The following is a 20,614-nucleotide window of genomic DNA, read 5'->3' as shown; positions in this document are numbered from 1 at the left end:
GCTGTCAGTTGCAGGTGGTGGTTGATGCCGGCAGGCAGTGCAGCCATGCCCGCTTCGCAGCCCGCCCTTCGGGGTCGCTGCCACTTCACCGACAGGCGCCAGAACGTGCGTGCCAGCGGCCGCTGGGGGCGCCCCTACCCAAGTATGTTTTTTGTTCCCACTTCTTGCTGCCTCGGGCGGCGCTGTGCGAATCGCGTGCCGTCTGCAATGCTTAGCGTCCCTTCCTCTTCGTTAGCAGGGCCCATCAGAGGAGCCGCAGCACGACGGCGTGCCGCTACCCAGAGATACGCAAACGCTGCCCGGGCATCCGTGCTCCAGCGCTTGAGACGACATGGAGGAAGACAGGGTAACAGCACCCAGACAAACACAGTCAGTAGCCAGCCCCCCATGATCCAGCAGATGGGAGGAGCTGTAGGAGGATGGGTTGCCACTACCCAGACAACCACAATTGCTAGACAGCCCCCCATGATCCAGCAGATGGGAGGAGCTGTAGGACGATGGGTTGCTACTACCCAGACAACCACAATTGCTAGCCAGCCCCCCATGATCCAGCAGATGGGAGGAGCTGTAGGAGGATGGGTTGCCACTACCCAGACAATCACAATTGCTAGCCAGCCCCCCATGATCCAGCAGATGGGAGGAGCTGTAGGAGGATGGGTTGCCACTACCCAGAGAACCACAATTGCTAGCCAGCCCCCCACGATCCAGCAGATGGGAGGAGCTGTAGGAGGATGGGTTGCCACTAACCAGACAACCACAATTGCTAGCCAGCCCCCCACGATCCAGCAGATGGGAGGAGCTGTAGGAGGATGGGGTGCAGCTTCCGTGAGAAACACATACATTATGTGGCGATCATTGTCAAAAAACAGGAGAGGAGCCATGTTCAACTACAAGAGGGGAGCTGTGTTCAAGTATAAGAGAGGAGCTGTAGGAGGATGGGTTGCCACTACCCAGACAATCACAATTGCTAGCCAGCCCCCCACGATCCAGCAGATGGGAAGAGCTGTAGGAGGATGGGTTGCCACTACCCAGAGAACCACAATTGCAAGCCAGCCCCCCATGATCCAGCAGATGGGAGGAGCTGTAGGAGGATGGGTTGCCACTACCCAGACAACCACAATTGCTAGCCAGCCCCCTACGATCCAGCAGATGGGAGGAGCTGTAAGAGGATGGGGTGCTGCTTCTGCGAGAAACACATACATTATGCGGCAATCCTTGTTAAAAAACAAGAGAGGAGCCATGTTCAAGTACAAGAGAGGAGCTGTAGGAGGATGGGGTACCAGCACACAGACAAACACAATCCCTAGCCGGCCACCCATGATCCAGCAGGCGGGAGGAGCTGTAGGAGGATGGGGTACCACTACCCATACAAACACAAACTCTAGCCAGCCCCCCATGATCCAGCAGACAGGAGGAGCTGTAGGAGGATGCGGAGCCAACGCTCAGACAAATACAATCCATGGCCATCCACCTGTGCTCCAGCACACGGGAGGAGCTGTAGGAGCATCAGGATCCACTAGTCAGACAAATACAAACCTTAGCCAGCCCCCCATGATCCAGCAGACGGGAGGAGCTGTAGGAGGATGGGGTGCTGCTACCTTCAGAAACACACACATTATGCGGCCAGCCCTGTTTAAGTACAAGCGAGGAGACATATTCAACTACAAGAGAGGAGCTGTAGGAGGATGGGGAGCCACTGGTCAGACAAATACAAATCTTAGCCAGCCACCTGTGCATCAGCAGACGGGAGGAGCTGTAGGAGGATGGGGAGGTACTACTCAGACATATGCAAACCTTAGCCATCCACCTGTGCTCCAGCACACGGGAGGAGCTGTAGGAGCATCAGGATCCACTAGTCAGACAAATACAAACCTTAGCCAGCCCCCCATGATCCAGCAGACGGGAGGAGCTGTAGGAGGATGGGGTGCTGCTACCTTCAGAAACACACACATTATGCGGCCAGCCCTGTTTAAGTACAAGCGAGGAGACATATTCAACTACAAGAGAGGAGCTGTAGGAGGATGGGGAGCCACTGGTCAGACAAATACAAATCTTAGCCAGCCACCTGTGCATCAGCAGACGGGAGGAGCTGTAGGAGGATGGGGAGGTACTACTCAGACAAATGCAAACCATGGCCTCCCACCTGTGCTCCAGCACACGGGAGGAGCTGTAGGAGGATCAGGATCCACTAGTCAGACAAATACAAACCTTAGCCAGCCCCCCATGATCCAGCAGACGGGAGGAGCTGTAGGAGGATGGGGTACCAGCACCCAGGCAAACACAATCCCTAGCCAGTCCCCCATGATCCAGCAGACGGGAGGAGCTGTAGGAGGATGGAGTGCTGCTACCTTCAGAAACACACACATTATGCGGCCAGCCCTGTTTAAGTACAAGAGAGGCGACATGTTCAACTACAAGAGAGGAGCTGTAGGAGGATCAGGAGGTACTACTCAGACAAATACAAATCTTAGCCAGCCACCTGTGCTCCAGCACAGAGGAGGACCTGTAGGAGGATCAGGAGCCACTAGTCAGAGAAATACAAACCTTAGCCAGACACCCATGACCCAGCAGACGGGAGGAGCTGTAGGAGGATGGGGAGCCACTGGTCAGACAAATACAAATCTTAGCCAGCCACCTGTGCTCCCACATACGGGAGGAGCTGTAGCAGGATTGGGAGACGGTACTCAAACAAATACAAACCTTAGCCCGCTACCCGTGATCCAGGACAAGAGAGGAGCTGTAGCAGCACGGGGTGCTGGTATCCCAAGGAACAGAAATCTTATTCGACCAGCCGTGCTCCAGCACACGGGAGGAGCTGTAGGAGGATCGAATGCTTCTACCCAGATAGACAGAAACCTTAGCCAGACACCCATGATCCAGCACATGGGAGGAGCTGTAGGGAGATTGGGTGCCATTAGCCAGATAAATGAAAACCTTAGCCAGCCACGAGTATTCCAGGAGAAGGGTGGAGCTGGAGGAGGATTGGGTGTTGCAACCCAGACAGACACAAATCTTAGCCAGCCTCCAGTGATCCAGCACAAGGAAGGAGCTGTAGGAAGATCAGATGCTGCTACCCAGACAGACACAAATCTTAGCCAGCCTCCAGTGATCCAGCACAAGGAAGGAGCTGTAGGAAGATCAGATGCTGCTACCCAGACAGACACAAATCTTAGCCAGCCTTTGGTGATCCAGCACACGGAAGGGGCTGTAGAAGGATCAAATGCTGCTACCGAGATAGACACAGATCTTAGCCAGCCTCCGGTGATCCAGCACACGGAAGGGGCCGTAGAAGGATCAAATGCTGCAATCCAGATGGACACAAATCTTAGCCAGTCTCCAGTGATCCAGCACAAGGAAGGAGCTGTAGAGGGATCAAATGCTGCTACCGAGATAGACACAAATCTTAGCCAGCCTCCGGTGATCCAGCACACGGAAGGGGCCGTAGAAGGATCAAATGCTGCAATCCAGATGGACACAAATCTTAGCCAGCCTCCGGTGATCCAGCACACGGAAGAGGCTGTAGAAGGATCAAATGCTGCATCCGAGATGGACACAAATCTTAGCCAGCCACCCGTGATCCAGCACACAGGAGGAGCTGTAGAAGAATCAAATGCTGCTACTCAGGGAAACATAAACCTTAGTCAGCCACCCGTGATCGAGCACACAGGAGGTGATGGAGGAGGACGTGTTGCTCCTGCCCTGAGAAAGATAAACCTTCTCCAGCCAGACTTGCTCCAGCGCAAGGGAGGAGCTGCAGGAGAACGGGGCGCTCCCGCAGCCGTTATCCAGCCTCCTGTGCTTACAAAGAGCACATCAGGTGGCAGCCGTGATGGAGCAGGACCCTCTGGTGCCTCTGGTATTGGACCAGCAGGCAAGAAAAGCACAGTCTCCACGCAGAAACAGAAGGCGCGCTCTGCGTTAAGCAGTGCAGACCCGGGTGATGGCCACAGAGATGGACAGCGGAGAGTTTCGTAAGTGATGACCCTGTCCCCTGGGAAGCGCTCGCAAGGAGCTGCTTAAGTGCTTACTGGCTTCCTCTGGATAACGGAGAGGACATGTTCTGGAGGATGGAAGCTGGGACGTGTGGGGGGAACCATAGAAAGCACTGGGGTTTTGTTTCTCTTACAGACCTGATGTGATTTACTTGCGGTTCGATGATACGGTAAAATGCTTTGTTGGGACATCTGTGCGTCCAGCAGAGTGACTGTTGTGTCTTTCACAGATAATTGTAGTATTCTTCTGTTGTTCCCTCTGAGCAGCGTCCTTTGGAATTAATGGGGATGGCTTTGGCTGTTTGAGTTTGACTTTGCTTTTCGCCGTTTGGCTTCTGACTGTTCTGTTCTGTTTTCTAGTGACTGTGTAGCGAAAGACATGGCAAGCTGGGAATCTTCTGGACAGTGGATGTTTTCGTGTTACTCTCCTGTGACGGGCAAGCCTAATGTCTTAGGTCAGTACCATTTTTAGCCTTGCTGAGTGCAGAGTGCTGCTATTGTTTAGACTGCATTTCTATACTTGTCCACACTGCTATGCCTCAATGGAAGCACTTGCAAGGTGAAGACTTGCCTTGCGATGCAACAGGCTGGGATATTGGATTACGGTATTTCCTTGGTGGTTTTGCACCCCCGAAGTTGCACCAGGAGTCCTTTTTGTGTCTCCAAGTAGACCTGGCTTGTCCCAGATGGTGTAGCAAGGGCAGTTTCTTGTGTAACTCTAGAGGGCAATTTTGTATTTTTGTTGTATTTCCTTTGGAGCATGCTGATTGGTTGCCTCCCTGCAGGCTTTCCAGAGTTCTCCCCTGAGGAGGTGCGCCTGGGGTATTACAACTGCAGTGCACAAGAGAACACTGGATACTATGTAAGTATTTCAAACAGCTGAGCTTTGGTGTGGAGGCTTCAGGCTAGGAGTGGGTACTGCTCTTCAGGTGGCCGCTCTTGACTCAGCGAATACCAAACTCGAGGGGAACGTAAGAATGCCCTCATACGTTCAGTTTTCTGTGCACTGAGTAGAAAACAACAGGAGCTGCTGGCCTGAAGGTTTTGCCGTAACTGAGCAACCTGACCTGGCTGTAGGTGTCCCTGTTCATTGCGGGGCAGTTGGGTCAGATGGCTTTACAGTGCCTTCTGACTCAAACAGGTCTATGATTCTCCCTTCTTCTTTTTGATAACTGCATGACACAGGCCTCACCAATTATGCAGGTACAAAATGTATTATCCAAAGCATGAGTTTCTGTTCATAAAGTGGGCAAAACCTGAATTGCCCAATCTGAAATTTCCTTTCCGTAGGTCAGATCACTCTTGTTCCCTCTTTAAAACAAAACAAAACAAAACAAAACAAAACAAAAAAACAAAAACAAAAAAAAAGAAAGAAAGAAAAAAGGAAGAAAGAAAGAAAGAAAGAAAAAGACAAAAAGAAAAACCCAAAAGCCATGCCTCTTAAAAGCATGTTTGTGTCTTCCCACATTTAGATAAATACTTTCAGTCAGCACATGCGAGAATGGAGAAGCAGGCTGAAGGAGCTGAAGGCTTCAAATGCCTTGAAAAAAGCGCCGAAGGTAAGTGTTAAGAAAAGGTAAAATATTTCTGTTCCTGATATTTGCTTTTCTCTTAACTCTTGAGTGAAGGTTTTTCTTAGGATTCACATTTAGACAGAGCTCAGGGTTCAGGCTTCAGCACAGGCAATGATTGTTCCTCGCTCAGAGAGCAGACTGAGCCATAGCAGTGATACAGATAGAGTCATGCAACAAACCAGAACAAGTGAGAGGAGAATGAGAGCTCCAAGAGGATTTGGGGATTGCAATTACTTTTTGCCCGTCACTCAGCAGATTTCTGCTTCTAGGGTGCTTGCAGACAGTAGCCTGGGAGCGTTTTGTTTAAAGCTGCAACTGCTTGTGGCCAGCGTTTAAGTTCCTCAGAGTTGCGTTCAGCTGGGTGGCACACATAGGTTTTTGCTTTAAGTGTGCATTGAAAGATACTTGCCTGTGTTGGAATGTAGTTCTCATGGATGTATTTGGAACTTTTTCAGCTGTCTCGGAGCAAGAATGCGGTCACTCAGCCATTGCCTTCTCTTGGATCGGGAGGACAGCAAGCCCCAAGCACTGGGTCCCCAAGTAAGTTTCTACATAAAGAACCAGCCATTAAACAGGCGTTGATAAGTGTTCTTCTGCAGTACTGAAATGCAGCAGTGTTTCAGTATGGCAGGTGTACCCATTCTGAGCGTTCTGACCCATTTCCTCACTGCAGGCTTTCCAGAGAGCAGCAGCAGTGGTGCTGCCGGTTCGTCCTCGAACGCAAATCCCAGCGTCCCATCTGGAAGCGCTGCAGCTGTGGGGAGCTCTGCTGCTGCCTCCAGTCCTCCTGCACTCGGGGTGACGTCCTCCCACAGCGTTCCCCATCCCGTTGGGACTGGCGCCTCTTCAGCTCCATCTGCAGCCCCCTTCTCACTTAACGCTTCTGCAACGACCAGTGGTTCTGGAACTTCTGGGCTTCCCGGCCCTGAACGTTCTGCTGCTGCAAACTCTTCCAGCACCGCTCCGCTGACAGCTGCTGGAACTCCCCAGGCAGCGACAGGAACTTCTCACTCGGGTGCAAGCAGTGCTTCTGCTGCACAGACTGCCGGTGCCTCTGGACACAACATCACGTCCGCGCCTTCTGCATTCCCAAACGATATCAGACCAGGACAGTTAAATACACCGAGGAGTGAATTAACAGCCAAAGGGTCGAAGAAGATTAAAGCCAAAAAGTTCAATCCATGAAGGGTCCCTCTGAAACCACCACCTTCAGGCCATTTACATGATAAGGATTTAAGATAATTCTGAAGTTACATGTCTTAGTTGTTATTCTGTGATTCTTCCAATAAACAACATTGTGATGGAGCAATGAGTTGGAATGCTTTCTTCTGACTTACGTTTTCATTTAATCTCTTCAGTCTTCTGTATAATCAACGATTATACAGGTGTTATAATTAAGAAATCTACAAGAGAGTTTGGCTAAGCAGGTTATTACACCAAAAAGAATAATAAAGGGCTTACCCTTGCCCTGGGCTCACTGGAAAACTCCAAAAGGAGGTATCTCCAGAAAGAGATCCTTCCTTCCCCACTGGTAGTCAGCTCTTAAATGGGACCAAGCTCCATCCCTTCCTGCAGCACAGGTGAATTGCCTTCCCTTGTGCTCCCAGGGCTGACCCATTGCTCACCTCAAGTGGTCAATCAGAGGTTCAGGCCGTGATTCAGCAGTTCCCATACAGTCTTCACAGTAAGATACCTTGTGGTATCAGCTTTCCACTACAACAGTCTAGGCTCATAGATCCTTGTGTACTGGCCAACCAGGTGGCTTCTGCCAAATGCTTCTCCCACTGCTTAAACGTTCCACCCCCCATTGCCTTCCACATAGTTTTCAACAACCCACTGTACTGTTTGATTTTACCAGAAGTTGGTGCATGCAAGGGAATATGATAAGTCCACTCGATGCCAAGATCTTTGGCCCAAGTGTTTGCAAGGGAATTTTCAAAATGTGTCCCGCCATCTGACCCAATTCTTTCTGGGGTGCCATGTCGCCACAGGACTTGTTTCTCCAGACCCAATATGGTGTTTTGGGTTGTAGCATGGAGTACTGCATATGTTTCAAGGCACCCAGTGGTTACCTCCAGCATGGTGAGCACATAATGCTTACTATCGTGAGTTCGTGGCAAGCTGATTTAATCAACCTGCCACACCTCCCCATATTTCAACTTTTGCCATCACCATTCCTCCCAGCGAGTTTTCGTCCTTTGACATGGTCCCCCACCACATCCGTACCTCCAAATTGGAGGGATGTGAAATTGATGGGTGGACCACTCGATGGATAAGAAACTGGTTGAAAGGCCACAGACAGAGGGTGGTCGTCAATGTCTCCATGTCCAGGAGGAGGCCGGTAACGAGCTGAGTCCCCCAGGGGTCTGTCTTGGGACCGGTGATTAGGGGAATGGAGCACCTGCCTTATGAGGAAAGGCTGAAGGACCTGGGACTACTCAGCCTGGAGGAGACGGAGAGGGGATCTTATCAACGCTTGTAAATATCTTAAGGGTGGGAGTCAGATGGGTGGGCCAGGCTCCTTCAGTGTTGCCCAGCAACAGGACAAGGGGCAAGATGTGCTACAAACTGGAACACGGGTGGCTCCATCTGAACTTGAGGAAAAACTTCTTTTCTTTGAAGGTGTCAGAGCAAAGGAGCTGGCTGCCCAGAGACGGTGGGAGTGTCCTCTGGTGACACTCAGGACCTTCTTGGACTCTTTGGTGTGTAACCTGCTCTAGGGAATCTGCTTTAGCAGGGAGGATGGACTGGATGATGTCCAGAGGTCCCTTCCAGCCCTTTATTGTTTGTGATTCTCTGCATCCATGCAGTATTTGCTCTGGGTAGCAGCTGATAGCAGATGGAGTGAGAAGGCTGGGGCAGTGAGGCAGTAACAGTCCTGTGGTTCAGACTGAAGGTGAAGTTGAGTGGTTGAAGGAGTTTTGTGGCTTGATGGTCTCTGAGCATCTATCCAGGTGTGGGTCCCAGTAGGCACAGTAGTATGTAGCAGCATACTGTAGCAGCATCTGGACTTACATCGTTTATTGTAAGAATGAACAGTTTCTGACTAGAAACTTCATTAACCACGTACTTGTTTCCTTGAAAGCCACTTTCAACTGCAGTTTTCCCTGATGCAAAGAAGACTAGCCTCTCTGGAGGTTTATTCTCCTTTTGTTGATACCAGTGTATGACGGTGTCATCAAAATGTCCAAACAAGTCTCCAAAATGACATTGCAGACGCACAATTCCTTGTGACTTGGTGATGGATAGAGGGCTCTGAATGGGAACTTTCCATGCAAATTCATTTAGGAAATAAGAAAAAAAGAGGAGAAATTGTTATTCAGTGACAGTCAGGGATGTGGAAAGATATCTTTGAACTCATCCATGGGTTGCTGTGAGGAAAAGGAAGCTTAAGAAAGCAGAATGTACAAGACAGAGTGGTTGTGGTCATAAGAGCTGCCAGCAGCTGCATGTTTGCTGCTTCCACTTTGCTGCTGTGGAGGAGCAGAATGAATGGGGCCTTGGATGGAGACAGCACCAAGTGGGAGTCTGTGGTGATGGAAGTTCTGCGGGGGAAAAAACAAACAAATAAGAAAAAGAAAGGTAAAAGAAGTAATCATGTAATTCAGTGGCAACATTGCACTTGGGAAGATATCTGTTATGTCACCCATGGGAACCCGTGAGGAAAAAGAAGCTGAAGCACTTACAAGACCATGCAGTTGCAAGCATCAGAGCTGCCAGCAGCAGCATGTCTGCTGCTCCTGCTCAGCTGCTGTTGAGACTGAGAGATGTGTGAGTGGGGCCCCAGGTGGGGACACACTGAGTGGGAGGAGAAGTCTCCAGTGATGTTTTTTCTGTGCCTAACAACATGGGGCTGCGGTAACATATCACCTTGGGATCAGCAAACATTCATTCTGTTTGGTGAGAAGTTTATCATCACATCTGCTTCTCAGAGAAATGCAAGAGCTATTGCTCAAGCCAAGGACTTGAATTTGCATAAGAGCTACTGAGAAAGGACTGCACGTCCGGCAGGAGCAGTGTTCTGAGCCACACGAAAACACCACTGTCCAAATCTTTGTGGGTGAAGTTCCAGATGCTGTAGTGGAATATCTCACAGGATATTGGGCATGTGTATGCTGTTTGAATTTGATACACAGGTTTTGGAGCTAAGTGGCAAATGCCAGCATTCCTAGCATGGTGAAAAAAGGCTGAAATGTAAAGGAAGGCAGCAGAAAATAATATGAAGGAGGATTTGAAGATCATGTAGTTTTTTCTCATTGTTTCACATGTGTGCCCCCTTTCAACTGAGAGCCTCCAGGAGATAGAGATATGTTTCTCCGAATGCTCCACGGATTTTAATAAAGAAGGGAAATCTACAACTACTCGTTGTCCACAGGCACAGACAGTCTGTGCTCACTGTCAGGTGAGTGCTCTGAGTACAGTCAGTTCTTGGCCATAACTGCCTATTTTTATCTTTAAGTGACTGAGACTGTTCAGTTTCTGCATGGTACAGGTATGTGTAAGTACAGAAGAAATATTCTGAGAATTAGTTGAGATAATTCATTTAGCATTTGCCATGTTAATCTTTTGCTCTCCTGCTGCAGAAAATCACCAGAGAAAGGTGGCATAAAGAAGAATCTGCATCTGGCAGGAGTTGAGAGCTTGAGGTTCACAGTGCCAAGTGCCTTTTTGTACAGCTTACCTTTGCCCATCTAATGCTGTGAAGCCTTGATAATACCAATATGCACAGTAGTAAGTTCCAGTATCCCTCCGGGTTGCTTTCCTTATTGTCAGAACACTGTTGGAAGGATTTTTCTGCACTTGAAACTTCGCTCTGTCATTGTTGTCATCGAAAGTAGGTGCAGATCCAGACATGTACAGTATCCTCTTGGGTGGCTCCCCGGGAAGCTGCCTGTACCAGTGCACAACGTTTTCACTGCTCAGGCATGTCATGGTGACTGAGCTGCCCTCCAACAGCCCGCGCTCTGCCGGGCTTTGCACCGGTACAGCCTGTGCATCTCCACCTGCAAGGGAACAGGGAGGAGCTGCATGTAGGCCAGGACCCACCAAGCTTGGAGCAGGGACTGTGTTCTCCATGCACAGGATGCAGAGGAGAAAGGAAACGGCACTTACGGGACCAAAATGAAGTCACAGCGAGTAAGGGAAGCAAGAACATGCTGTGTGCAAGAATGAAATGTAGAGCTGAGGCAGTGGAGAAGTGTTATAAAGCCATCCAGGTGGAGAAAGCATCAGCAGCTGGGAGGAGGAGATGACTCATGGCTCATCCAATGGAAGCTCTTCAGCTCATTGCCAGGGAGGGCGTATTTGTGTGCGGGAAATTCACCAGCAAATGAAACCCCATCAGTAACACTGTAGAGAGGACCTAAAATGTTCAATCCAGTAACTGTTTTGTGTGCACCTATCTATCTATCTATCTGCTACGTTCCATTTAATCTTACCCACAAATCTTGTTAAGCACACGCGTAGAAAGCAGGGTTGTTCAGTTGTGCACTTCCCCAGGTCTCTCTACTCCCCTCAGACCCCCAGGGCTGTCCAAGAAGCATCTTTCATCAGCCCTTCCTAGAAAGTGCTGCCTGCTTTTGTAGCACAAACTGACTAGTTCATGGTGAACTCCTGACTTCTTCATGCTTGGGAAAACTCAGTGGGCTTCCTCAGCTGTCTGCACCAACCCTGGATGTTGTTTGTCTCCAGGAACAGCACCCCAACCACTGCATGTTCTTTCCAGGGTTATGTTTCCCCTTCTCTGACTAAGAGAGTGAATCTGCTCTGGATCTCCTCCAGGTCTTTGTCAACTGCAGCATGCACTACAAACCTCATTGCAGGGCTTGTATTGTAAACTCCTACTGTCATTTTTCTTGTGAGAGATCCATCATTTTTTTATGATGGATTCTTTTTTATTGTTGCCATGCCTGTGGTGAATATGAGAAAAAAAGATGGTAAGTACACAGTTTTCTTTCTTGAGGACACCCTTACTGATACGAGTTTTAATGTTAGTCCACTAAGAGTGTTGAAGTTTTAAATAAAAAAGTGTCTTGCAAGGCCAGCAGGAAGAACCAGCAGAAATGTTGGTTTCAGCCTGTCCACCAGCCTGAGCCTGGAGGAATTTAGGCAGTGAACATTAGATAGAGGACAGCTGTCACTGGGGAGCAGTAACAAAAGACTCAGGCTGCACAGAAGAGTCACATGGACAGTGAGTTGTGACTATAATTGCTATGGTTTTTGTGTCTTGGTTTTCGTCGTCTATTTCCTTCCTCTGCTTCAGCTTGTGGGGATGTCTAGAAGGCTGAGAGATGGGAGCAGGAAGGCAGCTGTGGCTCTCGACACTTGTATGAAAGTGTGCTGCTCAGGTTGCAGCCAGCTTTCTGTAAGGGCTGCCTGCAGGCTGCTCCTGCTGTGGGACACCCAGTAGGCACAGTAGTAGGTACCTTCATCTCTATCCTCTATGTTCTTAACCGACAGAGTGCAGATTTTATTCTCACTTTTATACGACAAATATTTGTTCCTATAGGATTCCAAATCATAGGAAACTTGTGATTTTGCTGTCACAGAAAGGAGCCATTCAGGAGCTCTGGCAGGCAGTTGTCGGTACCAGTGGATGTAGGCCTCCTGAAAGTCATCTATGCCCTCGGCTTTGCACTTAATAGTCACAGTTCTGGATCTCGGTTTGGTAACAGATGGTGGACTCTGTTGCAGCAGCACTTGTGCATGTCCCTGTATCAGAAGGAGAGAAAAGGCAGCAAGCACTGCCAGCCTGCTGCCCGCAGGCGTACGCAGGACAGCCTTCTGCTGCTGCTGCAAGTGGAGCCTCCACAGGGAGGGGAATGGATGCAAGCAGGCTTCAGCCAGGGCCAGCAGTGGCAGCAGCAGCAGCAGCAGCATTCTTCTCGTGGTGCCTGCTTGCCTGTGCCCCAGAGAAAGCCCCCAGCTCTGTGGCAGGGACAGGGGCTGTGCCTGAGGGCAGGATGTGACTCACTAGTGGCCACCCAGAGAGGGGCCCTGCGCAGCCAGCAGGTGATGCTGTGAGAAAGCAGCCATCCATAACCTTCAGATTTTTGTAAACCTTGGTGTTGGTGTCCTGTCTTAATGGCAGAACAGTCAGAAGTGAAAGACCACTTCTGTTGGCCAAAATGCATGTGGTTTGCTGGGGGGGGGGGGAAATACGTAAGTTTAATTTAACGGTGTCCAAAGAGCTGGAAGATGAACAGGAGTGCTGTGCTGGCCTTGGGCCTGCCCATTGCTGCTTCAGGGCATACAGGCACCAGGAGCTTGGAGGAAGTTGGACTGCTGCAGTGCAGGTTCAGGTTTTCCTTCCTGCTGTGTCTGGAAGGTGCAGACAAACACAGGGTAAACCTGGAGTAGTTGCTATTCCAAGTCTTAACAATATCCGCCTTCTGACACAAAGAGTGTTACCTGGAAGAGTAAGTAACTTCACTGTTAGTAGCCCTTTCTGGTAAATCATACTGGGGCTGTTAATCAAGATCGTGTCCTGATCTTGAAATAAACCAAGCCTGTCATTTCTACTTCAAGATTGTTACTGTTCCATCTTGAGAATTGCTAAATATAAATTATCACAGAAACATATAAGAAATTGTCCTACATGGAGAAGTTGGATTGCACTTCTGACAGATGTCTGGAAGTTTCCCTTCTCTTGACAAAACCTTTGACATAACTTCAGAAACTCTGCTGAGAGTGTACATTTAAATACCACGTTTCTGTAATTATCTCCTGTTTGAGCTTGAGTTTTACCTGATAAATATATGACAGCTTAGCAGCACCTCCCAGCTGCTCATGAGCAGCATGACACAGCTTACATCACCCAGGAGCCCAGGGAGGAAGAGTCTGTGGCTGAGAAAGGAAGGGCAAAGATCTGTGTGTCATGCACAGGGAGCTACTTCTCATTAGTTCTCCTGAGGACTGCACTTATGTCCATTTTCTCCGGAGTAACAAGAGAGAGCTGCAGCAAACAGTGCTGCGTGGCTCCTATGGTGGCCCCTCAGAAAGCACAGGCTGCCCTTCCTGTTGCCTCCCCGGATCTTTAGCTGATAGACGAGGAGGGCATGAAGATGGACATTTTTTCATCCTGTAACAATTCCCCAGTCTTGAATGAGCCTTTTCATCATTCGGGATTTTGTCTCCTGAGGTGAAACTTGAAAATCATTCAAGATGCAAACTCAGTGACTTAATTCTTTATGCCCTTCTGTGTCCTAGCTACCTACCATGCCACTTCTCCCTTCCTTGCTCTCTTTCTCTTGGACAACTCTAGTTCCCTATCAAGCATCTCCTAGACATTCTTTGTTTCGTAACACCATCACTAATTCTATACTAAAGGCAAAGACCCTGCGTCTGGCAGTCAGTGTGGGCAGCCCCCTGACCGCCTCTCAGAAGATTGGCTGAACTGGAGAAGGAGCTGGGAGGGAACAAAATCAGGACAGCCGTCTAAAAGTGGCCAAAGGGCTATTCCATACCATATGACATCATACAGAAGGAGAGTTTTGAAGGGGGAGTGAGTAGTTCTGCTTGTTCTTTTCCACTGCTCAGGGAGCTAGCTGGACATTCATTGGTGGGTGGCGAGCAACTGCTTGTGCATCACTTGTTATATACATTTGTATACATATAGTCGTTACTGTAACTCTTTGTATACATATAGTCATAACTGTAACTCTTTTCCTTTTCTCTATCATAGTAAATAGTTTTATCTCAAGGAAAAAAGGGAGAGGAGACAGCAGCTAGAGACATGCCCCTGTGCTCAGACATCAGTGCCTGCTGGGTCTGGAAGCCTGATGTGCCTCTGCTGCGGCTGCTCCTCAGGAGACAGAAGCAGTGCTCCCAGCAATACGTACTCTGGGACTGAAAGAGCAAGAGGAGACAGGCTCCAAAGGCCTCTGATACAAATAGGTGATTTACCAGCTGTTGATGCTTCAGACCTCTTTGAAAGTTTCAGGTTTTGACAGTGAGAGAAAGGGGACGCAGAGGTACATACAAGTGCGGAGAGGGGAACGTGACATACCATGTCATCATGGCATGAAACCTGTGGAGTACATGAAACCTACATAAGCACATCCCCACACCCACTCTTTACCTCCTTTTCTGTTTTCACAGAACCACAGAATCACAGAATGGCCAGGGTTGGAAGTGACCTCAAGGATCATGAACCTCCAACCCTCCTGCCACATGCAGGGCCACCAAAACCTCTCCATTTAATGCTAGACCAGGCTGCCCAGGGCCCCATCCAACCTGGCCTTGAACACCTCCAGGGATGGATGGTGCATCCACAGCCTCTCTGGGCAGCTGTTCCAGCACCTCACCACTCTCTCTGCAAAGAACTTCCCCCTGACGTCCAACCTAAACCTTCCCTCCCTCAACTTAAAACCATTTCCCCTTGTCCTGCAGTTATCTACCCTTTCAAAGAGTTGATTCCCCTCCTGTTTGTAGGCTCCCTTTAGGTACTGGAAGGCTGCAATGAGGTCACCCCGCAGCCTTCTTTTCTCCCTCAGCCTGTCTACATAGGGAAGGTGCTCCAGTCCCCTGATCATCTTTGTGGCTCTCCTCTGGAGCCTCTCCAACAGGTCTCTGTCTTTCTTGTACTGGGGGATCTTGTGCTCTCAGGAAGGCAACCTTGAAGAGTAACCAGCTCTCCTCAACATCTTTGTCTTTAAAGACAGCATCCCAGTGGCCAGCAGTCCATTGAACAACTTAAAGTTCACTCTTCCAAAGTTCAGGGTCCTGACACCACTCTTTGCCAGACCCACATCCCTCAAGATCATGAACTCAGCCAGGGCTGAGTTTTGAGGACTTTGCTTAAGAGGAAAGGGGCAGGATTTTTGGAGTCTCAAGAGCCAAGGGCAGCAACTGAGCACAGTCCCCTAAAGGAACTGGCTTGTTGGCTATGGGCACTCAGCATGAAAAGACTGCTAACGTTCATTTAGTTCTGGTGTTTTAGCTGAAATGAAATACCAAGGTACTGCAAATGCAGAGGAACAACACTTATCCCAGTGAAACCTGAGCTAAGCACAGGTAAGTGAACTGAGAGAGATGGAGGCAGAGGATCACAGAATCATAGAATGGCTTGAGTTGGAAAGGACCTTGAGGATCACCAAGTTCCAACCCCCCTGCCACCAGCCTCCATATCTAATACTAGTCCAGGTTGCCCACAGGAATAGATATGTAAGAAAATTGTGAGGGATGTTGGCTTGATAGGATCAAAGTAGTGCCAAGGAGCTAGAACATGAGACCACTTAAAGGTTTTCAAATCTTCTCATTTTTAGTAATTTAGCTGTTTATTTAAACACAGATGAACTATCAAGTTGCTTTAAGCAGAGGCAGCATAGAAAATTACTTTCTTCTCTTAACTCAACATTGTCTTTTTGAATTGAATCAGCCAAATATCTCATTACATGGTGCAGATTTCCCATGAGCAGCTGCTCCAGTTTGATCTATATTGTAAGTTTTAACATGCGTGAAACACAAAGATGTGTTGCAGCAATGAGAGAACAGCTCGGCAATGTGCTGCTCTATCTTCATTTGCCAGCATGCTGAAGTAGCCAGTTACAACTGTAACTGTATGTAAGACTCATTTCATTTGCCCTGTGTGTCTGTAGCTGTGAGCCAACTTTAGATGCTAAGAGGTCATTGCAAAAAAAAAAATCGTATCTGAAGGCTGAATCAAGTGGTATCTCCAATCCCTTAAATACAAATTCTAGTCTCTACCACCCTCTGCTGGGAGAAAAGGAGTAAACTTTTTGAGCAGCTGTGTAATGAGTGCGGGCGGATGCTGAGAATTCCCATAGCATGCTGACATTTTCAAGCAGAACAATAGTGCACCAATCCCTTTTATTTTGAAGAGTACTTTTCTAAATGGACGGGAGTATGATGTTCACTCCTGCACCAGGAGATACTCAAAGACTCAGAATTTTTAATAGCTTCTCCAGTAAAACGTTTATCACACATAGACTTTATTTTAAGTGTTCTGAATCCCTGTGAATGACTACAGGCAGTTTCTACTTTCAGTTATTTCTCTACCAGACCTGTGGGGTCACAGCATTTTCTCAGGTCTGGGGTCTGTCTGATTTTGGCCAGTGAGAGAATTTTGTATCACCTTCACATTCAGCAATGTTACCTTGACACACAGATCATTCTTCAAGATTACATGGTTGTGATGGTTTCCTGTTTTGTTTTTCTTTCTTTCTTTCTTTCTTTCTTTTTTTTTCACTCACTGATACACAGCTTCCTTCCATTGCAGCTCAACATGTTTAAATTAAAGAAAAGAAACAAACAAAACTTGTATATAGAATCTGTCCTGAAATGCACACAGTACAGGAAGTCTGAAAAACGCTCACCTCCTCCTCTGAAGCATGTATCTTGGAAATTTAATAATCTAAACTTACAAAGACACTGTTCTGGGGTTTTGATGTCCTGTTACGTGGTGTGTTAGGAACAGTCCACCTACCAACCACACAGGCACAATTAGACACCTATGGTTAGCCTGTGCCACAGCAAACTGAGTGCCACAGCAGCACCAAAAGGGAGAGACTCCAGTTTGTTTTCTGGTCTAAAGCCATGCTTGGGATATACCCAGGACTTTTGTGCTTGTTATTAGCTACAAAGGGGCAGTGCTTTATTCCAGAAGAGCCACCCAGCTTCAAGTTGTGCCTACTTTTCTGACAGCTCATGGAGAACCTTTGAACCCTGGGCTATTAGGACCAGCAGTGCCCAGCAGTGTAGATGCATGCCTTGCTCGAGTGCATGGCAGATGGTGGCCTTGCACAATGGTACTTCAGCACACACCCACCAGGGTGGAGGAGGCCGATGCTCTTTGGCACATGTGAGTCTCTGACTCCTGCAGACCATATTTCCAATGGCTACATGCTGCTTTGCTCTTCTCTGCGTTGCATTTATTGTCTGTGGCTGGGCAGAAGTCCTGTCTGTACATGGAGTGGTACTTCCACTATTTTCTAAGCGTTTTCTTTCAGCAAAGTTTCTGTTAACTGCTACTAAGCACACTGTGCTACGAAGCACAGTTCCCTTTCAGCTTTGATTGATTTCAGCTTTGCTAGAATAATGTTAATTATGAAGTCTTCCTGTCGATTTACAGGAGGAGGTGTTTGGAAAGTGCTGTGGTTTTCCCCATGTGATGCTGATGGATCAGAGTGAAGACGTCCACACAAGAGTAACACAGGTGTGTTTGAAATGTTGCTGGAGGCAGCTACATGCAAAGACAGCATCAGAGCTGAAATCAGTGGGTGGAGATATGAGAGAGGAATGCTTGAAAAGTGGCTATCTTATCGTGTATCTATACATTTGGGGAGATGCTCAGTTTAAAACCACACCCCACTTTGTATTCTCTGATTCTATACATGGACTAAGATCACATTACCTCAAATTCCTCCCCCTGAATAGTGACAAACCTTTACTCTCACAAAGCAGCTGGCTCTCAGCCCCATGGAATCCGATCTGCAGCAAACTTTCTGCTGCCAGAGAACACATCAGAGCCGGCTCTGCTCATTACAGCAGACAGAAAAACATCTCCATGCTCTTTTGCACTGCTTTAAGAAATGTGACCTTAATTAACTGGGCTAACTACTTTTCGTAGACAGGAATTGGCTTATCAAATGGTGAGTCATCACCTGTGACGTATTGTTTCAAATAAAAAAGATCTTTTACATCTGTTTTGCAAACTAACAATAAAATCCTGTTTGAGCTTTTGTACAGTGCTTGTGCTCTGCCTGCCCACTCTTGCAAACTGCACCTACACCCACCACCTCATCCACTTACCTTACCCACCATAGCAACATTGTTCAATGCCTTTTTCCCTCGAGTCAGAAAGATACTTAAAGACGTTCATTAAGCATGAGCTTAATGAGACTGTGGTTTACTTTGTGTTTTCCTGGTGCTAGGGCATCAGTAACCAGAGCACCGTGCAAACAAGTCCCACGCAGTTCGAGCAAAATGGTACCCACAGCACACTTTCTCTCCTGGTGGCAGGGACAGATGCACCCAGGTGGGAGACAGGGGAGGGATGGAACAAGGGGCAGGGGGAGGGAGAGGAGGAGGAAAAGGAGGAATGGGACAAAAGTGCCATTCATCTTGCACACTTGCCATTATTCATGAAAGGCTGTAAACTGGATAGACAAGCTGCAAATACACAATTTATCAGCTCACTCTCATGAAACACTCCTCCATTTCAGTCACTCTGTCTTACTTCCAAGGCCACACCGTCCACAACCCACAGGAACAGGACATCGGGGCCCTAAATATTCTGAGTGTTCATTCAGTGTAGAAATAGAAATGATAGCTGCTGTATGTCAGCAGTGTGTGCTGTCCTAGGCATAAATAAATCTCTAGAGAAATCAAGACACAATGGGCTATTGCTTTACAATCACCTGGAAAGCATAACATTTGGTAATTCACCAAGTCCAATATAGTGTGTTAAACAGAGAAATGCAAGAGTGGGAAATAGTTCTGGGCTAATACAGGTCTGGAGAGGAGGGTATCACTTGAATGCAACAGAAAAAACAAACAAACAAACAAACAAAAGAATAAAATAGAAAAATTTCCCTTGCTTGCCCATGAATAAGCTTATATAAATCACCAAGAAATACATTTATTTTATACCATGCATCTCAGGAGCTGCAGAAATAAATGTGTCTGAGAGAGAAGTATGATTGTCTTATGAAACACGAGTAAGAAGAAATCAAATCTGAGAAACAGCTCTAAATTCCAAATGATAAATCCTTCTATTCACCAGCTCCATATTTCAGAGGGAAAATTAGGACAAATAATATTTTGGCTAGTCTATCAACATCCTTCCTTTTGCATCTATCATCTTGTTATACGAATTTTTGCAAGGACTTTTAAGGATAACATTAATAATTCTCCTCATCCTTCCCACAAGAAGCCTATTTGCTTTGTGGATCTGAGGTGTGGATGTGAGATGCAAGATGTACTTCATGCCAGCACGGTGTCGTGTCCACGGGAACCTGCAGCACATCAATCACACATGCATCATGTGCAATAGCATGGCTGCTTGGACATTATCTGTACATCTTTGTACTTTCAGCAAATCATGACAGTGCTTGCAGCGAGAGGCAGACATTAGATGGTTCTTGAAATTATATTTTTCTTTATGCTGAGGAGATTTTTAGAAACACAGAACAGGAGTAAGAAGTATTGCTGAAGAGCATTTCAGAGGAAGGCATGACAATTCTTTGCTGTAGATTAGGCACCTTTCCCATCCAAGTACACATCACATGTGTACCTCAAACCCCCTGTCAGTGAATTTGGCACATACACCTATACCAAGGTTTTAGGAGTAGCAAGGTCAAGAGTGTTAAATTTGACTTGGGTACTTCTAGCAAGAAGAGGGCACAAAGATAACTGCACACAGACATCACTGGGTAAAGAGATTTCCTGGGGATCTCACACCATTCCTTGCTTCTTTAGCAATATGGCTGTAACGATGGTCCTGCTTGACTGTCTGAGAAGTGACAACACAGACTGCACAGGGAAATGGAGGCTCCCTTGTGGGTCATCTGCAGTGATCTGCAGAACAGCTATTGCTGAAAAGCAAATGTTGAGATCTAGGTAAGCAGGAAACTGTGGCCTGGAGGTTATCAGAGTTGCACCATAGATGAGGTTTAACAGGACATTACAACAACCCAGTGCACGGGAGTCTGGAATTTACTGTAATATCAAAAACAAATGAAAATGGAGAAACTGTTGGTGCTGGATCACTATCAATTTCCAAGCCTGTTAAAGGTTTGAAAAGAAAACCAAAGAGCTTTCCACGACATCCCAAGACTCCAGTTGCTCACTGTAACATTTTAAAGCCAAAATCCCAGCTACCCAGTCGAGCTACTCCACTTCTCCACAAAATACAGCTACCATCAAAGTTCCTTTTGAAAGCTACTGAATTCAGTAGATACCAAGAAAGCAACTTCCCTTCTCTTTCAGAGGAACAATGAAATTCTATTTCTTCAACTGAAGTCTGACAAATTAGAGTAGAAAGAACTTATACACACACACAAAAAAAGCTTACGACCAAAATATCAC

At 47.6% G+C, this 20,614-nt stretch overlaps 2 protein-coding genes and 1 gene segment (V, D, J or C); 2 read left to right on the top strand and 1 right to left on the bottom strand.

Moving 5' to 3' along the window:
- On the top strand, positions 1-2,291 carry LOC149917373 (uncharacterized). Its single transcript, XM_090142124.1, has 3 exons — positions 1-142; positions 236-2,107; positions 2,233-2,291. The coding sequence occupies exons 1-3, from the start codon at positions 25-27 to the stop codon at positions 2,289-2,291; spliced, it is 2,049 nt and encodes a 682-aa protein (XP_089998250.1). The 5' UTR covers positions 1-24.
- LOC149917372 (uncharacterized) lies at positions 2,241-7,025 on the top strand. Its single transcript, XM_090142236.1, has 6 exons — positions 2,241-3,971; positions 4,353-4,447; positions 4,778-4,854; positions 5,465-5,551; positions 6,022-6,106; positions 6,240-7,025. The coding sequence occupies exons 1-6, from the start codon at positions 2,302-2,304 to the stop codon at positions 6,749-6,751; spliced, it is 2,526 nt and encodes an 841-aa protein (XP_089998362.1). The 5' UTR covers positions 2,241-2,301; the 3' UTR covers positions 6,752-7,025.
- Positions 7,026-11,824: 4,799 nt separating this feature from the next.
- Positions 11,825-12,512, bottom strand: LOC149917371 (T cell receptor gamma variable 9-like). The segment is given in 1 exon segment: positions 11,825-12,512. A coding segment is annotated over 1 exon segment (621 nt).
- Between the last annotated feature and the right edge of the window lie 8,102 nt (positions 12,513-20,614).

This window comes from Phasianus colchicus, chromosome 6 (assembly GCF_987193195.1).
Source record: "Phasianus colchicus chromosome 6, bPhaCol1.hap1.1, whole genome shotgun sequence".
Lineage (NCBI taxonomy): Eukaryota > Metazoa > Chordata > Aves > Galliformes > Phasianidae > Phasianus > Phasianus colchicus.
The sequence above is the reverse complement of the archived record's forward strand: the minus strand, read 5'-3'. Positions and strand labels throughout refer to the sequence as shown.